Source organism: Phyllostomus hastatus, unplaced genomic scaffold, assembly GCF_019186645.2.
Source record: "Phyllostomus hastatus isolate PE091 unplaced genomic scaffold, TTU_PhHast_1.1 phas_contig_40, whole genome shotgun sequence".
Lineage (NCBI taxonomy): Eukaryota > Metazoa > Chordata > Mammalia > Chiroptera > Phyllostomidae > Phyllostomus > Phyllostomus hastatus.
This window is the reverse complement of record NW_025333872.1, coordinates 36,389,379-36,410,713: the sequence shown is the minus strand read 5'-3', so window position 1 is coordinate 36,410,713 and position 21,335 is coordinate 36,389,379. Positions and strand designations below refer to the sequence as shown.

Sequence of the window (21,335 nt, the reverse complement as noted above, 5' to 3'; positions counted from 1 at the left end):
TCAATACATAGTAATATCAACCTTTTTAATTTTTGCCATTCTGATAGGTGAAAAATGCACCTATCATAGTTTTAATTTGCATTTCTTATGTATGAAGTAAGGCTCTCTTTAAAAATCCATTTAAATTTCCTTTTTTTTTTTTTTTTGAGAAATGTGATCATGTTTTTTGATTTTTATTCTGTTGGCCTAATGATTTGTAGAGAATATAAAGGAAGATTTTTCTTATTTTTTTGTTTTTAAATTTTTTTCATGAATGTTTTAAAGTGATTGAATTTGTTAATTTTTTGCTTATAACTTTTTGGATTTCAGGTCATACTAAGGAAGTCCTTTTTTTGCTTTGAGATTGTAAAAAAAGTCTGTATTTTCATCTAGTGCTCTAGTGCTTTTATGTCATTTTTTTATGTTTGTCTTTGAGCCATCTAGAATTTATATGGGTTGAAGGAATAAAGTAAGTATTTAAAGTTTTTTTTTTCCATGTAGCTCTCTAGTTGTTTTGACACTTGTTCTTTAATTATCATCTCCTATGATGAAGGACTTTCTAGGTAGAAAGAACATCAATTAGTACAATATCTGGGACTCAATAAAAACTAAGTGTTGAGAGTGTTGGTTATTGTGGTGGTGGTGTTTTTAGTTTTAAGGGGTAAAGTTTTGAGATGAGAGTCCTGTAAAGATGGTAGAGTCAAGTGTGTTTATAAATTGTGGGGACATAGCCAGAAGAGTGTAAAAATACAGGAAAGAAGAGCGAAAGTTTTGAAAGAAAAGAGTTGGACTCCAAAGTATAGACTAGAGGTTAGCCTTAAACATGAGACTGAAGAAAAGCTGGTGAGGATGACTGATATTGACATGTATCAGTAGAATACACTAGATGTGAAGGTGAAAGTTGTTAGACCTTTTTTTGAAATAGGAATTAAAGGCAGTTAAATATAGAAGTAGTTGTATTGTGAAGTACTTGAGGAGAGTGAGAGATTTTGTATTTTTACTTTCTCTTTCCCCTTCTCTTACAGGTCATCCTTGCAATTATGGATATTTAAGAGGATCAGACAGTGTGGAGGGGGAGTTCCCCTCCTCACTCCCCCTTGGTGCTTGACTCCAGGAATAATTTATAAACTGTGGGAAGATTTTTTAAAAAAGAACTTGTATTTGATATAAACTTTATAGTGCTATTTATAACTTTTTGATTTAAGTGCCAAAATCAATTATACAAAGATTTATAGTTTTGTACTCTTGCTATGAGGGTTTAAATTATAATCCTAAACAGGCCATTTATTCTCTCTACATTTTTCTGAATAGCACCTTTATGTCCTGGTTTTTTCATTTTTAAAAATTAGTTTCATTGACTATTCTGAAGAAGTAAGCAGTATAAAAACAATTAGGATGAATTCTTCCATCCCTGACTGCACATCAAAGTGTCGATCCCTGAAGCATGCTTTGGATGTCCTTTCTGTGATAACCAAGGGGAGTGAAAGCCAGATTAAGGCCTTTCTCTCCAGTCACTGTTATAATGCTGCAACTATCACGGATGCCTTTGGCAGAAATGCCCTCCACCTTGTTTCCTCCTGTGGGAAGAAAGGAGTGTTAGAATGGCTTCTTGAGAAAGGAGTGGATCCATTGGTGAAAGATAAGGAGTCAGGATGGACAGCTTTGCATAGAAGCATATTTTATGGACATATTGATTGTGTTTGGTCTCTACTGAAGGTAAGTGTAATTTGTTTATTTAAAACTATTATGGTTTTGTTTTTGAAAGAAGGAAAATAGACTATATCCCTATTTTATCCCACCAGAAATTATGTTGCCTCAAGATAGTCTTTTGATCCTGACGATTTTGGTAATATATGGGTGGCAGTAGCCAGAGAGCCATATTAAACTAATTCAACTTAACTTCATAACCAGTTTGGAAAGATTAGTGCGTCAGATGCTTCTGCTGAACCATTTCATGTCATCTTGGCCTTTCTTATCTCTTACTCCAGCCCCAGCTGTGGTGACCAGCCTACACAGGCTTCTAGCCGTTTCTGTAGGTTTAATCTGCATTTTGTTCCTAGTGTATGCTGCAATGCCTCTTATTTTATTCCTTCCAGCTTGGCAAATGAATGACGAGTCAAAAGTACAGGAGCGTTAAAGCCCCTGTAGAGCAACTCGCATTAATGAAGAATGAGACCTTGTGGTAAATACTTCCTCCTTTTGTCCCTTGATTGGACAGTTATTCTCTGATGTATTTTATAAGGTCCCCAGAATGTCCTGGTCAGATCATGCACTAACATCCTTAATAGTGGCCTCCTCGATAACACATTCTTATATTGGTTTTTCCTCCTCCCTTGATTTACTCTTTTGGTTTCTTACCACTGCATTCTAGGCTGTCTTCCCATGGAAATCACCTGCATACCAGTCTGTCTTATGCTTTGCTTTTGCAGAAGACAGTCAAAACAACCAAAACCAATTTTCTGTATTTGCAATCAGACATCTCCAGTAGTATTAACAGTGGAATAGATTTGTCTGAAGTCCATTTGCTTCTTGTTGTAGGGCACTAACATGAAATTCTCAGGCTTATAAAACTGGTGTATGGGTAGATGCTTTTTAATAAGCTAATGAACTTATCTGCTGTTTTAGGGCTATGTAAAGAGCTGATTTTTAAAGAAATGAGATAGACTACAGCTAGTTCTCCTACCTTTAGAGTTTAAGATGTGCACATTAAAGTGTCAGAGCCTACCATTTCTAGGGAGCTCTAAAATAAAGAAAAAATCCCTAGTTCTTTATTCAGGTTGTAGCTACTTAGGATAATGCAAATGTACATAGTTTAATAAGTTTAGTGTCCAGTTGGTATAAATAAAGTTTAGGACATATTGATAGAACTTACAAAATAAACTCTCCAGAGATCTAAGTATCTGGGATCCATTTGTTATTCATAGCTTGCAACACCATGCACTGGACCCTGAACTTCATATCCTGAAAAAGGCCAAGCTCATGTCTTCCCACATGAATTTGTTTGTTTATTTGTTTATTTTGATTTAATTTTATTGTAATTTTTTTCCTTCAACACTTAGTCCCCTTATACCCTGTTCTCCCCAGCACTCACCATACTGTTGTCCATGTCCGTGAATCCTTTTTCCTTTTTACTCAATGCCTTCGCAACCTCAACTCTCCCTCCCCCGCAAAAAAGCTATCATCCTGCTCTCCCTCTATGAGTTTGTCCCCATGTTCTTTGTTCAATTTGTTCATTAGATTCCACATATGAGTGAAATCATATGGTACTTGTCTTTCTCTGACTGGTTTATTTCATTTAGTATAATGTTCTTCAGGTCCATCCATACTGTTGCAAAGGGTAAAATTTTCTTCTTTTTTTAGGGCCGAATAGTATTCCATTGTGTAAATGTCCCATAGTAGCTTTATCCACTCATCTACTGATGGACACATGGGCTGATTCCATTTCTTGGCAATTGTAAATAACACTGCAACGAACATAGTGGTGCTTAGGTTCTTTTGAATTAGTGTTTTGGGATTCTTTGGCTATATTCCCTGAAGTGGGATCGCTGGGTCAAAAAGCAGATCCATTTTCAGTTTTTTGAGGTATCTCCATTCCATACTGCTTACCATAGTGGCTGCACCAGTCTGCATTCCCACCAACATTGCAAAAGGGTATACCCTTTTCTCCACATCCTTACCAGCCCTTGTTGTTTGTTGATTTACTGATGATAGCTATTCTGACTGGTGTGGGAGGATATCTCATTGTGGTTTTAATTTGCATTTTTCTGATGATTAGTGGCATTGAGCATCTGTTCATATGTCTGAGGCCATCTGTATGTCCTCTTTGGCGAAGCGTGTATTTAAGTTTTTTGCCCATTTTTTAATTGGGTTGGTTGGTTGCTGTTGAGTTTTGTAAGTTCTTTATACAGTTTGGATATTAACCCATAAGATATATCAGTGAATGTGTTCTTTCAGTCTGTGTGTTGTCTTTTTATTTTGTTGATGATTTCCTTTGCTGTACAAAAACTTTTTAGTTTGATGTAGTCCCATTTATTTACTTTTTTCTTTTGTTTCCCTTCCTAGGGAGATATATCTGATAAAATAGTTCTATGAGCAATGTCCAAGATTTTGCTGCCTATGTTTTGTTTTTTTTTTTTTTTTTTTAAATTTCCTGAGGTATGTTTGTGGCTGCTTCTGTAAATAGTATCTGTGTCCATGCACTTCCAAAATGTACTTGTACATACAAGTACTTGTACTTGTAACATTGTACATATGTATTTTTGGAACTGGAAAGGTTGGTGTTTGTACTGCCTGTCACTACCAGAACCTATAAGTAGAGTCAAGGATTGAATATTTATGGGCACTTTGTTCAGATGTCTGGGGAAGTAAGAAGACAGTGGGTTATGTACCCTTGAAAACCATCTTAACCACTGCTTATGTTTTATTCTACAATTTTTATGGTTTTGGGCCTAACATTTAAGTCTTCAATCCATTTTGAATTTATTGTGTGTGGTGTAAGAAAGTGGTCTAGTTTCATTTTTCTACACATATCTGTCCAATTTTCCCATCCACATTTATTTAATACACTATCTTTAGACAGTTGTATGTGCTTGCTTCCTCTGTCAAATATTGACAATAAAGGTATGGATTTATTTCTGGGCTCTATTTTGTTCCATTGATCTGTGTGTCTGTGTTTATGCCCGTACCAGACTGTTTTGATTACTGTGGTCTTGTAGTATATTTTGATATTAGGTAATGTGATTCCTCCAACTTTGTTGTTCTTTCTCAGGATTACAGTTGCTATGTGGGCCCTTTTGTTGTTCCATATAAATTTTTGAAATATTTGTTCTAGATCTGTGAAATATATCATTGGAATCTTGATAGGAATTGCGTTGAATCTATAGATTGCTTTGGGTAGTACGGACATTTTAATATTCTTTCTATCCATGAACACAGTATGTGCTTCTACTTATTTATGTCTTCTTCAGTTTCTTTCTTCAGTGTCTTAATTTTTTAAGTCTTTTTATATTCTTGGTTAGGTTAATTCATCGGTATTTTATTCTTTTTGTAGCAATCCCAGATGGATTTATTATGCCTAACTTTTTAAAATTGGTAGTCGACATACAATTTTAAATTTATTAAAATCTTAGATCACTTCTGATTTTTGTTTTACTTATTTGCTCACTAACTTGAGTGTTTAATGTTCATTGACAGTCCTTGTGAAATCAGATATTGTAACCATCTGGAGCAAAGAAAATTTAAAATTGGTTTTAGTTCATTAAAATCCTTTGTTACGAGGTAAGAGGAGATTTCTCTTTCCTGAGTAATCCAAAACAGGGTATGCCAACATGTTCCAGTTAAGAGTTTAAAAACTATAGTTCATCTCACCCTGTAACTATCCAGGCTGTTGTTGTGTGTGGACAGACAGTGATGACTCTCACCAGCTAAAAGAGAGGAGTCTTAGTAATTGTTCAATGTCTTATTAAACTACCAGGAAATATTAGAAGTTGTACTTGAAAAGGAGCACATTTTATACTTAAAAAGCTCTAATGAAGTAACAATGATATGAATTGAACATAGCTCTCCTTTGCCACATTATAATTTAAAAGACAGAAAATGTGGTAGAGAAAGGATGTGATAACTGCCTTTAATAGGTGGGATGGAATGTTCTATTTCATGTTTGAATTTTATTGTAGAGATATAAAACTAAGTTCATCCTTTAAATTCATCCTTAAAGCACACACACGAGACCAAAATTAAACAATTCTATAAAAATTTTAAGGAAACACATGAAAACATGTATCACACAAATAAGAATTATAAGAATAGAATTGTCTTAATGTCAGTAATTGATGCAGTAGTGACGCAGATCCTGGCTCCTGGGGTCTGCAGCATTATGGATGAGATGTGAGACAAATTCACAGGGACTGCTGAGTCCTGTGGAGGAAAAGGGATGGTGTAGCCACTCTCTCAAGAGGAGAGTGCCCCAACCCTTGCCTTGCCAGGCTTTTTTTTGGGGGTTCAATTTGCACAGGAATAAAGTTCATCAATCATTGTCAGGCAGAAATGATTAAGCAATAGATAACATTCAAAGAAATCTGAGGTCTTATTCTGAGTCAGGGACAGATAGTTAAAAGTCCATAAAACTTTGGGGAACAAACTTACTTCCTGCTTGGTCCCTTATTATTTACATTGAGGGTTTTAGCAAAATAGGTTTCATAGGATTTTATGCACTCCTTCCTAGGCCCAATCACCCTAGGGAACCCACCCTTTCAAGCACAGGGCAGCACCCACCTCCCACATTATTTCAGGCTTAAGTCATTGTCTCTGGCTTAAGTTAGGCAGGGGAAGTAAGGCAGTCAAGAGATTAGAAGACTACTTGCAGACAGAATGAGGACTTGGGCTATGTCAAAGCTGAACGGTGAGGGTCCATCACCCCCTTTTTCTATAGCCCCCAAAGTCCTTCCCTGGGGGCCCTGTGATCGTCCTTGTCTTAGGTCATCCCTCCCTTGAGGAATAACCGATCAAGTGATGGGGGCCAGGCAGGGTAAAGTAAAAGGAGCAGAGGCAGTACCCCTGCCAGAGAGATAACCTTTGTCTTTTTAGTGGCTTATGTCCCGAAGGTTGCTCACTTAGCCTTAGCCATGCAGGGGTTACAACTTCTGAAACCACGCAAGGCAGTTCCCAGCACAGTAGAATCCAAGGCAAAAAGATGTGGAGCATAATTGATCACACTGTGTTTGGGAAGAGTAAATCCTAATTGTAGGTAGTTTTCTGCCGTTGCCTTGAAATCTTTACAGCCATTACCTGGACACAGGATGTTGCTCTTTATATACCAAACAGTGTGCATGTGTGTGTGTGCACACTGACACAGAGCCTCAGCTAGTCTTCTAGGCAACCCTGTGGGGGGGCTCCGCCTGCAAGGCCCCCCTGTCCACCACAGATGAGAATGAGTCTACCAAGACATGATCTATTTGAGGAGAGGTGGCCAGTCTCTTAAAGGAGAAGGACCAGGGTCCTTCTGAGCCTTCTGGAGCTTTTCTTAGTGGGCTTTTATTGGGTTCAGTTTGCACAGGAATACAGGTAAAGCTCATCAGTCATTGTCAGGCAGTAAGGATCAAACAATACATAACATGCAAAGAACTCTGAGGGCTTACTCTGAGTCAGGATCAGTTAGCTAAAAGGCTCTAAAACTTTGAGAAGCAAACTCATTTCCTGCTTGGACCTTTATCAGAAAATTGAGGGCATTCTTAGCAAAACAGGTTTCACAGGATCTTATGTATTCTTTCTAGGCCTGATCACCCCCCAGGAAACAGCCCTTTCCAGCACAGGGCTGTACCACCCTCTGTCATTGTTTCAGGCTTAAGTCAGGCAGGGGGAGTAAGGCAGCCAAGAGATTAGGAAACTTCTCACAGACAGAATGAGTACTCAGGCTATGTCAAAGCCAAGGGGTAAGGGTCCATTACCCCTTTTTTCTATAGCCCCCTAAGTCCTTCCCCGGGGACCCCTTCATGACCATGACTGTCTTAGGTTGTTCCTCCCTTGAAGAATCTTACCCATCATTGGCTAACCGGCCAGGCTCAGGGCCTAACACAGTGAAGTAAAGGGGGCAGAGGCAGCACCCGTGCCAGGGAGATAAGCTTTGTCACCTTAGTGGCTTAGTGGCAGCACCCGTGCCAGGGAGATAAGCTTTGTCTCCTTAGTGGCTTAGGGTCCCAAGGTCTCTCACTCAGCCTTAGCCACAGGGGATTATAGTTTCTGAAGCTAGGCAGGGCAGTTCCCAACACAACCCAAACTGTCCTACCATGGAAAACTTGCACATCTAGTTCATTTTGATTTTAAAAGTTATTTATTCATGTTTTCGAGTCTTTAGTCCACCAAAAATTGGATATTTGATAATTCTTAGTTCTCTTCTGTGTGTGAAAAAAAATGTGCATGGTCATAGGAGATAATGGTCATTAAATGTTTTTTTTAAATGTATTCATGATCTTAATCATCTGGATTTTTAATTAAGAAGAATTAGAAAGTACTGATTATAGGTAAATGGTTATACATACAAATATATATACACATTTTTTTTTCATTTTTAGCACGGTGTTAGTTTGTATATTCAAGATAAAGAAGGCTTGTCAGCTTTGGATCTTGTAATGAAGGATAGACCAACTCATGTAGTATTCAAAAATACTGGTAAGAAAATTTTATGTATATATGTGTGTGTAAAATATATGCATATATGTATGGAATGGGATATACACACATATACATATTTGTATGTATATATTTATATATTTGTGTATGTATAGTCCATTAAGATACAGCTTAGACACTTTTAATGAAATTTTATTTTTGTTAAAATATCTGAGGAAATTTGTGTATATATCTATCTGCAAAGAACTTTTACTTTGGTATATGTTGGTTGATAATTTTGATTCTGTTCAGAACATTCCTATTTATTTTGCATTTTTCAGTTTTAATGTACATTATGTCTATAAGAATAAAGACACAGCCTAAAGAGGGGAGGCATTTAGAATTGTAACTACTATAAAGTCATTAATGTGCATCCAGAAAGTAACGTCAACAATTAAGGTACAGGGAAAAAAGAAGTGATTTTTCTACCTACATATTCTTCTAATTCTTCTTATCCCTCCAATTTGTTTGCCCCTTGAGATCTGGAAATGGAAATTGGCTTTAGAAGAGAAAAGATTTAAATGGGATATTCTATAACTTAAATTTAACTAATGATCAAGCTAAATAAAGACTCATTCTTTTTTTTTTTATTTCTACCTTGGATACAATATTGCAGGTTACAATTATAAAGGAATTACACAGCCTTCCAAAATCAAAATGAAGATGTATATCATAAACTTAGCTGTGATTAAGTTTTAGCCCAGTTTAATAATGGGTGCCCTAATCGGTAGTGTTATTTTGTATCTGTCAAAAGCAAACTTTTGAAAGTTAGTGCTTCTGTAGGAATAGTAATATCACATTTGCTTCATTTATAACCTTATATATATTTTTTAATAACATGTTTAAATAACTATATTCCTCATGGGCACTAAGTGGATATGGCAGGTGTGTTTTACTCATCTGGCAGTTAAACTTTAGCTGCTTAAGAAACAAAGAACAAACATTAGATTGCTTACATTGAGACTGGTCTGTGCTGATTTGGATTTTCTGATTTCCATTCCTAGATTATATAATGTATTAGTAGATTAATTATTTAAAAGAGAGTGTTGGCAATAGCTTTCTAAATATGGTAAATTAGTTCCTGTAAAGAGTCATATATAAGGTAAAGTGATTAGTGGGATATATCTATAATTGAACTGTACTAATGTTTGTTTTAAAATATGAAAAACTAATTTTCATTTTAGATCCTACAGATGTCTACACTTGGGGAGATAATACAAATTTCACCCTGGGTCATGGAAGCCAGAATAGCAAACATCATCCAGAGTTGGTGGATCTGTTCTCCAGGAGTGGGATTTATATTAAGCAGGTATTTTGAAGTGCAATCTAAATACTTTTAGAAATTAAAAAGAATTTTTGCATTTGGTAGCTCATCTTTTCATTTAGATTATGTTAACTTTGTTGAAGGTCTGATAACATTTTTGAAAGAAGAAATCTATAAAAGAACTTTACTAATTTATTTTAGATTTTGTTAGTTAGCCTTAATCATATTTACACTGTGTACAATGCCACAAAACTATGAGATTTGTCAAGCACTGTTAGAAATTAGAAGGCATTATACATATTTTGATTTAACTTTAAAAAGTAGAGCATCTGTTGATTTTCTAGTTTTTGTTTCTGTTTAACAAAAATTAGAGTTTTTCTAGTTTTTCTCAAGTGAATTCATTGTTGAAACTCAGTGTTACCAGTTTTAGGTAAGTGAAACTGAGTTCTCAAATATAAGTGATTGTAAAATTAATTGACATGATTGTAAAGTTTTGGTCTTTGGTCTTCTATCATTATGCTGTATGTTATCTTCCACTTCTGTGGATGAGTATATTGACATAAGTCATCTTCCTTTGACATAAGTCATCTTCCTCTATACCCCTTTGTGTGTGTGTGTGCGTGTGCGTATTAAACTGAGCTTGAACAGGTTTTCAGAATCCTTAAAATGGTATTCCACCCATCAGTAGCCACTAATGATTGAGCAGAGTTGGGGCACTTTAGAAAGATAACCTGTTTTCTTTTTTTTTTTTTTTTAAGATTTTATTTATTCATTTCTAGAGAGGGAAGGGAGGGAGAAAGAGAGAGAGAGAGAGAAACATCAATGTGCGGTTGCTGGGGGTCATGGCCTGCAACCCAGGTATGTACCCTGACTGGGAACCGAACCTGCAACACTGGTTCGCAGCCCGCACTCAATCCACTGAGCTACGCCAGCCAGGAGATAACCTGTTTCCTTTTCAGGTTTCATGAACTGAGATTTTTTTTTCAGGGGCAGGGATTTTTACATAAGAGTGAAGAAATAATGGTAACATTAAGAAAGCAGAGGCTGATTGTACCTTCAGATCCCAAGATATATGTGCTATATAAAAATTGAGCCTATTCCACTTAGAAGAGTTGTAGATGAAACAGTACATCCAGAGAGAATGCTACATTTCAGTTAAGGCAAGGGAATGAGTAATTTGTGAAGAGATTAAGGATGTAAGGTGTTTTATTTATCAGTGAATGAGGGTTGAAGCAGACACTAAGGCCAGGTTTTAAAGGAAGAAAAACAGTCTAAATTTCCATCAGAAAAGAGGAAGCAAGTTTATGGGAATATTTACTGAGCATCAGTTATAGGCATGGGCAAAAGTAGGTTTACAGTTGTGAGTAGGTGAAACAGTTTATTCTTGTATTATTATTTATTTGTATTACAACTGTAAACCTACTTTTTTCCACTGCTGTATATAGAGAGCCCTATTAGTTACTGAAAAGGGCTGATTCTGGAGTATAGTACCAAATGAATTAACTACCATGGGGCAGAGATTGTTAATATTAGCATAATATATTCCTGTGGATAAGGATGCAAAGCTGTGATCAGTTATTTCCTTAAAAAAGTTGAAGGTCTTAAATTCTGGTTGTGGTTGATATAGTAGAACTCAGAAGTTGTAGAATGGCATTCTAATATTGAATATAAAATTGAACAATGTATTTCTGATTTTAGAAATTGATCATTTTCTTTCAGATTTTAACTGTATTATAAAATTAAATACAATTTTGAGTTTTATTTTAGATTTTTCAGATATTGTACAGCTCAATGAGATAATGGCTTTTTCATTATTTATAATAGGCACATATCTTTCTAGAGCTTGCCAACTGGTTTAAGGGTATGTATAAATAGAGCTTTCAATTCAGTTGATAAACTGAACTGAATTTTCTTATTTTCTAAAGGAACTTGACTTTCTGAAAAATAATTCTAGGATTTCATTATTTCTTAACATCTTTTTATTTCATAAGTTAGAAATATTTATAGATGACATAAGAAATATAAATGCAAATAATTTTTCAAAATAAGAAAAAAAATTGTTAAGTGGTATTAATGTAAAGGAATACACTGCACATTAGATGCACTGAAAAACAGCACAGTGTGGCCTGATGGTTAAGTACGTGAATATTTGAAACTTCTCTTGGTTTCCAGTTATTGCCTTCTGCTAATGCAGTTCAACCATTTTAGTGCCTACGTCTTCTGGTGAGAATATGTGAATATGTAAGTGTAATATTAAAGATACATTAGAAAAAATTAGAAGTACAAAAAGGACAAGAAGTATAAAAAAAACTTTACAGTGTTTAACCCACATTCCTCATGTATAGGTAGTGTTTTTAAAAAATACTTTTAACCTTAATATATTTCCATTATTTTCTTTAATAACATTATCACTATTTGGTAATCTTTACATCTCATTTTGCAGTCGGCTCAGCTCTTGCTATTGGGGATTTTATGAAATTGGAAAACAACTGGCTATTACTTTTTGTAGCTGAAGACTTAAGATTTGCATTTTCCTTTGTTAAGTTTCTTCTGTGGGTAACACATGCTTAATTCCTTCTTTGTTCTTTTTTCTATATATCTGTTTTTAGACATAGTTTAAAAGTATGTATATTTTTAATTTTTATTACAGAAAGCTTTAAATGTGTACAAAGTAGAAAGAGTAGTATGAGTCCCCTTGTACCTATCATCCAGCTTAAATAGTAAGCAATAATTTATTATTTCTTTTATAAAATAAAGAATATTTAATTCAGAGAATTTGAATAATATTCTCTTTTTTCCCTATAGGTGGTGCTTTGTAAATTTCACTCAGTGTTTCTGTCTCAGAAAGGGCAGGTCTATACCTGTGGTCATGGTCCCGGAGGACGTTTAGGCCATGCAGATGAACAGACATGCTTGGTAATTGAAATGTTTAGGTAACTTTAGTAAAATTTTGATAAACGGGAAGCTTTAGTTCACTAAAAAAAAGGTTTTGACCAACTAGAAGGAAGAAAATAATATACCAATTGATCATGGTTTTTTAAAAATCAGTGATTTTTCTGGTATATTATGTTCAAATTAAAAATTTAGATATGATGCTATATTCTAGAGCATCAAGGGAAAATTTTCTTATAGCAAATATTGAGAAGGGAGTACTGGTATATTTACTGTTGATTAAGGGTTCTTTAAAAAGGAGAGAAAACTATTGTCATAGCTTCCATTTTTTGAGGGTTTATTATATTCTAGGCATTGTTCATAAACCTGTAACAGCCCTGTGACATTATAGGCATTATTATCCTCTTTTTATACACAGTGACAATAACAACAATCATTTATGGATTGCTTACTTAGTGCCAGAGACTGTTGTATTTTATACTTACCAACTTATTACTCCTAACATCAATCCAGTTATCATCTAAAATAAAATTATTTTGTATTCAGGTGAAGGAATTGAACTACTGAGAGGTTAAAAGACCTGATTGAGATCAAATAGCTAGTAAATGTCTCTTTGAAGGGATTCCTGTGTTTTTGATTCCTGTAACTTTGTTTCCTGTATTTTTATTTATTTCTTTAATACAACAATGAATTCTTTGGCTGAAAAGCTCCCTGTATTTATACCAAACAGATTTGCACTTGGTATATAATAAGGACTAAAAAATCATTTGTTGAATCAAATTGTTTTATCAAAATGTCTTACTGGGGTTTTGTGTTTTACAAATAAACTAGTGTCTTATTAAACTCATCTGTTCTTTGCTGAATTGTAGAACTTACCATGATAGACCATATACCAGTCATGTCATTTGAGATACAGTATCATATTCTATTTATATATGTATGTAAGTGGTTTTAATATGCTAAGGTTAATTTTGTTTTGTAGGTCCCTAGGCTTGTGGAAGGACTGAGTGGTCATAATTGTTCCCAAGTGGCAGCTGCTGAGGATCATACTGTTGTGTTAACTGAAGATGGATGTGTATATACATTTGGTGTCAATACTTATCATCAATTAGGAATTATTCCTCCACCTTCCAGTTGTAATGTACCTAGACAGGTAAACTTCTCTTTTTTAAACAATAAGGTGATTATTTGCTGTAAAACCTATATGGACCAAAAGATGGAAGGTATTGACAGAGCAACTTATTTTATGTTCATTGCTTATATATATTTCACAGGAGAAATCAAGTACAGTACAAGTTAGCATTTGTTTGGAGTAAGAAAGAAAGCATTTGGGATATTAGACACCAAACTGCCTTAGATTAACTCCTAAGTATTCATAAGCTGAGGGGTACCCAGATTTTTGGGGTTTAAGTCCTCCTTAACAAAAAAAACACCAACTTTGTAAATACAAAATGGGCTATGCAAGTGAGGCACCTAGAAGCCTAAGCTTATTGGCTTCATAGTAAAGCAGCCTCTGTGTAGAAATCTCACCTGGTAAGTTGGTGTGAAGGAATATAGGCCCAAAAGCCACTGCTCTTTGTTCTAACTTTCCCCCTCACATTTGTACAACCACCACCAGAAGGTACCCTCTCTTCAGCTTCAGGAACCTAGTATACTGAGCTGGGACTGGTGCTGTAAATTAATGTTTCTAGAATCATCACCCATAACAAATGTGTTTTCAGCTCATAACATTTGCATTTTAGATGTTAAATTTCTTCACTGGATTTAATCCTCTGGATTTAAAATTATTATTAGATTCATATTTTCATATTAATAAGCTTTTAAATCCAATGATTTTCCAGTTGGGAGGACTAATGAATTAATAGAAATTATCCCAAAATAATTGGAGGTAGTCTCTAATTGTACTTTTTTTTTTCCAACTTTGGAATTTGTGGATATTTAATCATTTTGTAGATTTCTTTAGGAATGGTAGAATATTATTCCCATTCTTATTCTCATTGTGTGGCTACCTCAGAGCTCTGGGTTGATAGGGATATATCTAGTATTCTCAACTGGGAGCAGTTTTGCTCACCAGGAGCTGTTTGGCCATGTCTAGATATAATTTTAGTTGTCACTACTTGGGGCAGGAGTGAGAGTGGTGCTACTGGCATCCAGCGGGTGGAGTCTGGGGATGTTGTAAACCTCCTACAATAATACTCAAGGCAGTTCCCCACAACAAAGAATCATCTGGCCCAAAATGCTATTAGTACCATTCTTGAGAGACCCTGGTTATGCTACATATAAAAGCACCATATTTTCTAATAAGACTGAGAATGCTAAACTGCAGTCTTATTTGTCTTTTGGAATAGATGCAGGCAAAATACCTGAAAGGAAGAACAATCATTGGAGTAGCAGCAGGCAGGTTTCATACAGTGCTGTGGACTAGAGAAGCTGTTTACACAATGGGACTAAATGGTGGACAACTGGGTAAGAAATCCTTGATGACACTATCTGAAAAATAAATTGGATTCTTTTTTTTTTTAAATTTTATTTATTCTTTAGAGAGGGAAGGGAGGGAGAAAGAGAGAGAGAGAAACATCAATGTGTGGTTGCTGGGGGTCATGGCCTGCAACCCAGGCATGTACCCTGACTGGGAATCAAACCTGTGACACTTTGGTTCGCAGCCTGCGCTCAATTCACTGAGCTACACCAGCCAGGAAATTGGATTCTTAAAATGGGTACTTTATGATTTATTTGTGTAACTTTTTAGGTTATTTACTAGATCCCAATGGAGAAAAGTGTGTAACTGCTCCTCGTCAAGTCTCTGCCCTTCATCATAAGGACATCATTACTCTATCTTTGGTTGCTGCAAGTGATGGGGCCACAGTCTGTGTTACCACCAGTGGAGATATTTACTTACTTACAGACTATCAGTGCAAGAAGATGGCTTCTAAGTATGTGTATTTCTGTGAAAGAACCTTAACTTTAGTAATAGTTTAACTCTTCCAGCAAATATCAGTATCAGCTTTATGCTATGTTCTGAAATGCCAAATGGAGAAAACCAAGGATTTCTCTATTTTGTTTTGAGGTTAAAAATTTTTATTTGCTGTTAAGATGCAAATAGGTTTAGGATCTTTTAGCCTTGTCAGTTATTTAAACTGGAGTGAATGCATGCATTAGAAAGTGGGGGGGGGGGGGGGTGCAAGGATACCAAAGGCTGCATCATCTTACTTCACTTTTCACAGTAATTGCCTTAGGTTATTGTTTGAAGAGTAATTTCTTTCAAATTGAGCATGTATATTTTAGAGAACATATTAATCTAGAATTTTTTTTTCCTAGACAGCTAAACTTGAAAAAGGTTCTTATATCTGGGGGGCGTATGGAATACAAGGTTGATCCTGAACATTTCAAAGAAAATGAGGGTGAAAAAATCTGTATTCTTGCATTGGATGAAGCTGGAAGGGTGAGTATTTCTGTGATAGTGATGACTCCTATTGACTTTGATCCTGTACTTATTCTGACCTCCAGTACTAATTTGTGTGGAGCTGGTATTTCAAAGAAATTATGATGACCTTCAACTAATGTGGCATAGTACTACTTTGTTAAACTGTAGTTTAAAGTATCATTTACTGTGTTTAAAATGGAAATAAGTGATGGATTGTTTTATCTGTATACAGTATTGATAAATGATACTGAATTGCATAAACCTGAACTATGTTATATAACAACTCTTAAAAAAAACTAATCAGGCAATATTAAAAATTTGATGTATAATTGGAAAATTTTCCCCAGATTTAGTTTTAAACAAATGTACATAAAGTATATATAAGCAGAGATTATAATTATTGTTCTAGATCACTATATAAAGAATTTTACCTTTTTTATTTAAGTAAATACTGTAGTTTTCATTTTAGTTCCATGTACAAACATACCAGTATATTTCTTAATAAAATTGGTAATTTAAAAATATATATTATACATTAATATACATTGAAAAAATTTTACACTTTGACTAGAATAAAACAGATTGTTTTCTGTTTTTTGCTTATAAAATATACAGTAAGAATGATTTTTCTGAGGTTTATAAAGTACTGCAAATTTTGACATTTTAGAAATCGAAGAATTCGAATCATAAAGCTTTACCTACTGGTACACTACAGGCATAAATCTACCCTAGTTAATCATTTTAATAGAAGGAAATACATTTAAGCATTAAAGCTCTAATTTGTACTAATGGAAGCAGAGGCATGGGATTACATAAAAACTTGAGTATTAAAAACTTACGTTAGACTTTGGGGTGTGTTTCATTTATATTAATACAGATCTAGCTTATATCTCTGGATATCTACTTTCTGTAAAGTTAGTCTTCCTATAAAAACCAAGCTGTGAAGGAATCGTTCAGTCAATATAGGGTTTTTGGGGTTTTTTTGTGCGTAACTTTTGATTGACTGTTGTAGATACCATTTTGTGCTTTACTTTTCTTAATTATGAGGGGGTTGAACTTTTAAAATCAGCAGCGTTAGTTTTTCAAATGAAATATTATTTGGAATGCAGATCTCTGGAGCAGATGCAAGATGCAAGGGTTGCTGCTCTGAGTCAAACTGGGTTGGGAAGCCCAGCACTCCATGGCATCATTTTTCAGTGGCCTTGAGCAGCAACCCCTAAGCCATTTCTCAGGAACACTGGTCTGCAGAACTACTAGGAAATCTTTGAGCTCTATGAGGTTGTTTTCAGTTTCTAAAATTTTGTTTTAGTTATATAATTTAGTTATATATACTTTTTTTTTCTTGAGAGTCAGATTTGGATTTTCATAGGATGATTTTCATTCCTCTTATAAATAGATGAGATAGTACTATAGCAAACTTGATATCTAAGTTTTACCTTTAGGATTTTTTTCTTTACCATTGTAGCAGATCTATATATGTAAAACAAGCAATACTGAAAATTACTTCTTAAGACTGTCTTTGAAGCATATTTAGTGCTTCCTGTTTGCTTAATGTACTTTTCTTGAAAGACAGTTTAAAACCATCTTAACTTTTATAGTATCTATGTTCTTCTGCAGAAGAATGAACATTGAAACATAAATTAGAGCTTTTATTTTAGAACTGTCACTTCTTGATTTCAATTTTTGGTTGATCAGATGCTATTTTGCTTTATATTCCAATGTAATTTGGTTTATTTTAGGTGTTCTGCTGGAGATCAGTCAGCAGTTCTCTGAAGCAGTGTCGATGGGCTTATCCACGCCAAGTCTTCGTTTCTGATATTGCTTTAAATAGGAATGAAATTCTACTTGTCACACAGGATGGAGAAGGATTTAGAGGGAAATGGTTTGAAGAAAAAAAAAAGAGTTCTGAAAAGAAAGGTGAGTTTGTGTATATGAATGGCACATGAAAGTTCCTTTTGGTTAACCTTTAACTTCACAAGTATTTATTGTTAGGTTTAATTAACAAGTGTTAATAGATGTCTCTTTTGATTTTGATTTGCTTGCGTACAGTTAAATAGGGAATTTGATCTATTGATCTATTTAAACCTGGAGTTTTTTATTTTTATCTGTCTCAGCATACCCTGAGGTCATGGTACATTCTTTTTTTTTTATTTTTTTTAAGATTTTATTTATTTATTTTTAGACAGAGGGGAAGGGAGGGAGAAAGAGAAGGAGAGAACATCAATGTGTGGTTGCATCTCTTGCACTCCCTACTAGGGATAGGGGACCTGGCCTGTAATCCATGCATGTGCCCTGACTAGGAATTGAACCAATGATCCTTTGGTTCTCAGGCTGGCACTCAGTCCACTGAGCCACACCAGCCAGGGCTCATGGTACATTCTTATCAGTAATAGTGGCTTACTCTTGCTAATTGCTAGCTTTTACTTTAGGTTTAGGCGTAGGGAAATATAAATTTAAAAATCAAACAAACAAAAACAATTCCAGACATTTGCGAACCATCTTGTAAGCCCCCTTTTTTATCTTTTGCCCCAAATTGAGAATTTAGTAACTATATTTTTGTTTTGTTTTTTATATATCTGCATATATAAAATAAAAAATTTTTAAAGGTATATCTTGTGACTTAGATGAAAATCACAGGAAAAATAAAGCTTCTAGGTTCATTAAGAATTTTAAGAAGTGCAGGGTTTTTAAACAATTGCTGAATCATTGAAGGCAAATTTAATTCATTCCTTGATGAATATAAAGGATACCTTTAAGATACCACCAGTGAAAATAGAAATTATTCATTATGTAGTTCATTCTTAATTATCTGATTATAAATTTATAAACTTGTGGATTACTTAGGTTACTTTTTTGTTTAACTCAGGTTAGTGACTTTTCTCTTTCACCCATCATTAATAATTAGTTGATTTTTTTCTCCCAGAAAAATTAGAATTTATTTACCTCTATATATCTCATTGCTCTTACCCTAGCCTAAGTCAGATAAACTACTGAAAACGTAATTGTTTTTATTTCCATTCTTGTTTCTTTTTATCTATTCTCAAGTGATGACCAGAGTGGACTTTTAAGATCTGATCCTGATATTACTATGTTTAAAAATTCTTTAATGGTTTTCTCATTACTAACACATGCCTATAAGGCCCCTGCTCTGACTCTTGTTTATGTCTCTGAACTCATCTGGAGTTTTCTTTCTTTCCCTCACTACTCTCAAGTCACATTGACCTTCAGGGTCAGTCTTGTCCAGTGGCGATTACTTCTAGGGCCTTTTCTAATTTTTTATACCTTAATTTATACTTGATCAGTGATGTTTTTCACTGATTCCTCAATCTAAACTGAGTAAACCTGTTTCACTTTTAATATTCCCTTTGTATTTTCATCATGAGACTTGTTTTTACTTGTTTTTATGTATTTATCTTTGTGATTAATTTTTTATCTTATCTGTGTATTTATTCTCACTTGAGGGTGTGCTTCTTGATTTTGGAGAGAGGGGATGGGAGGAAGAAAGAGAGGGAGAGAAATATCCATGTGAGAGAGAAACATCAGTTTGCTACACTTTGTATGTGCCCCATCTGGGGACTGAACCAACAACCTTTTGGTTTGCCAGATGATGCCCAAGCAACTAGGCCACACTAGCCAGGGCTGTGATTAATTTTTTAAATGTTTATCTCCTGTCAAACTATAAAAGGGCAAGGACCATGTCTGTTCTGCTATATCCTTAGCATTCCTGGCACATAGTAGTCATCTGTTGAATGAAGAAATCAGTTATGGTATGCATAAAGAATATTTATAATTATTCAGATAATTATAAACATTCATCAAAATCATAAAGCTACAAAGGAATGTTTTTGTGTAATCAGTTTAATTTCTTTTATTTATTTATAAATTAGTCAAGTTTGTAAACATTTAAGGTATATTTACTATATGCCAGTTATAGGGCTAGGTTTTAATAATACAAAAATATATAAGATGGGCCCCTGTTCTGAGACACTCATAAATTTGTAGGTGCATAGATATGTATATAACTATTTGCAGTTCATGGACATGTCTAAGTATTTTTGAGAGTATCAAAACTGGAATAACTGAGTGTTGGGGGAAGATTATTAAACTCCCTGAGATGGAAATAGAGTGAGAGTAAACAGAATGCATGTTCAAGTTATAAATGTTGGAAGTCCGTAGAATTGTGTCTTAGTTATATTTAGTAGTCTAACACTGAACTCATACATCCACATCTGCTTTTCAGTGTTTCAATTGAAGTAAATGGTAATCTTTGACACCCCATGTTCCTTTACCCTCTATATTCAGTTAATCACCAAATTTTGTCACTTTTGTCTCAAATGTTTCTGAAATCTTTCCATTTTCTATAGCTTTATTACTATAACCTCAGTCTATATCATTTCTTTTTTTCTGCATTCTGAGGTTTTTAAATAACCTCTTTGGTTTTATTTACTTTAAACATTTTCATACTGCAAGGAGAATAGTTTTTTCCATGCAAATGTCATACTTTTCTTTCTTAGCTTTGATATGACTTGTTTTGATATTATCATTGTTTAATGTCTGTCTTTTTTTGCTAGAACTGTAGGGTCATGCCTATCTTGTTCACTCCTATATCACTAGAGATCAACTGATGACCACTATATTACAGTAGCATAGTGTAGTCGCTCAGATATTTGCTGAATAAATGGGAAAAGGGAGAAGAGGAAAGGAGGGAACAAATAAAGAATCAATTATGAAGATGCTAATTTATATATTTTTAATGCACGCTGAGGAATTTTAAAAACCAGTTTAACACTAGATTTGCTTTTTGGAAAGATAACTTTGGTTGCAATATAGGGGATTTTTGTTGAAAGAGATAAATTCATGGACAATTGAGAATTGACTCGCCAAAATTTCCTGTATAATACAATCAACATATAGGGTGCAAATTGTGTTAAGGAGGAAGAGGATATAGTTTTTCAAAAGGACTTAATGCATGCAAAAGATGTTCCCATATTTTCTTAACTGTTTTTCTATTCTGTTTACTCCTAAATCATTTTAACAGTTTTAATAAAGTCTTGACTAGTGGGAATTTATTTTCTTCTTTTTTGCAGAAATTTTATCAAACCTTCAAAATTCCTCATCGGATGTGTCTTGTGTCTCTGATGTAAATAGTATGTATGAAAGAATTCGACTTGAGAAACTAACTTTTGCCCATAGAGCTGTTAGCGTCAGCACAGATCCAAATGGATGCAACTTTGCAATCCTGCAGTCAGACCCTAAAACAAGGTATACTTATATATATTACATTTCCCTTTTTAGAAGGAACAGTCACCGGGTTTTCTTTTGTTTTCCATAGCTCCTGGACCAAATTTAATTGAAGAGCTGTTGCCATGTCTTATAGAGACTTGAGACATGATCATGTTACCAGGATAACTCAAAGGTGGAATTTATTATACCGGGAATGATGAGTGTTCCTTGTAGTTTGTAAAACTGATATTTATTGAAAATATTGAAGATATATATACATATATATGTTTATTATATATAGACACACGATTTCTGTCTTTAGTACTTTATGATGTACTCTGAGCTCTCAGATTCTGAGAAATATAATATTTGTTACGTAGTTTGCAG

General features: G+C 34.5%; 1 protein-coding gene across 1 annotated transcript in view; it reads left to right on the top strand.

The window, feature by feature from the left end:
- Positions 1 to 21,335, top strand: part of IBTK (inhibitor of Bruton tyrosine kinase) — a 91,338-nt gene that overhangs the window by 7,245 nt on the left and 62,758 nt on the right. The window contains exons 2-11 of the mRNA XM_045843425.1: positions 1,005 to 1,695; positions 8,049 to 8,145; positions 9,330 to 9,454; positions 12,215 to 12,325; positions 13,284 to 13,454; positions 14,650 to 14,767; positions 15,051 to 15,234; positions 15,620 to 15,743; positions 17,465 to 17,642; positions 20,813 to 20,987. Coding sequence (XP_045699381.1) covers positions 1,375 to 1,695; positions 8,049 to 8,145; positions 9,330 to 9,454; positions 12,215 to 12,325; positions 13,284 to 13,454; positions 14,650 to 14,767; positions 15,051 to 15,234; positions 15,620 to 15,743; positions 17,465 to 17,642; positions 20,813 to 20,987 — 1,604 coding nt within the window. The 5' untranslated portion in view covers positions 1,005 to 1,374. The remainder of the gene's footprint in view (positions 1 to 1,004; positions 1,696 to 8,048; positions 8,146 to 9,329; positions 9,455 to 12,214; positions 12,326 to 13,283; positions 13,455 to 14,649; positions 14,768 to 15,050; positions 15,235 to 15,619; positions 15,744 to 17,464; positions 17,643 to 20,812; positions 20,988 to 21,335) is intronic.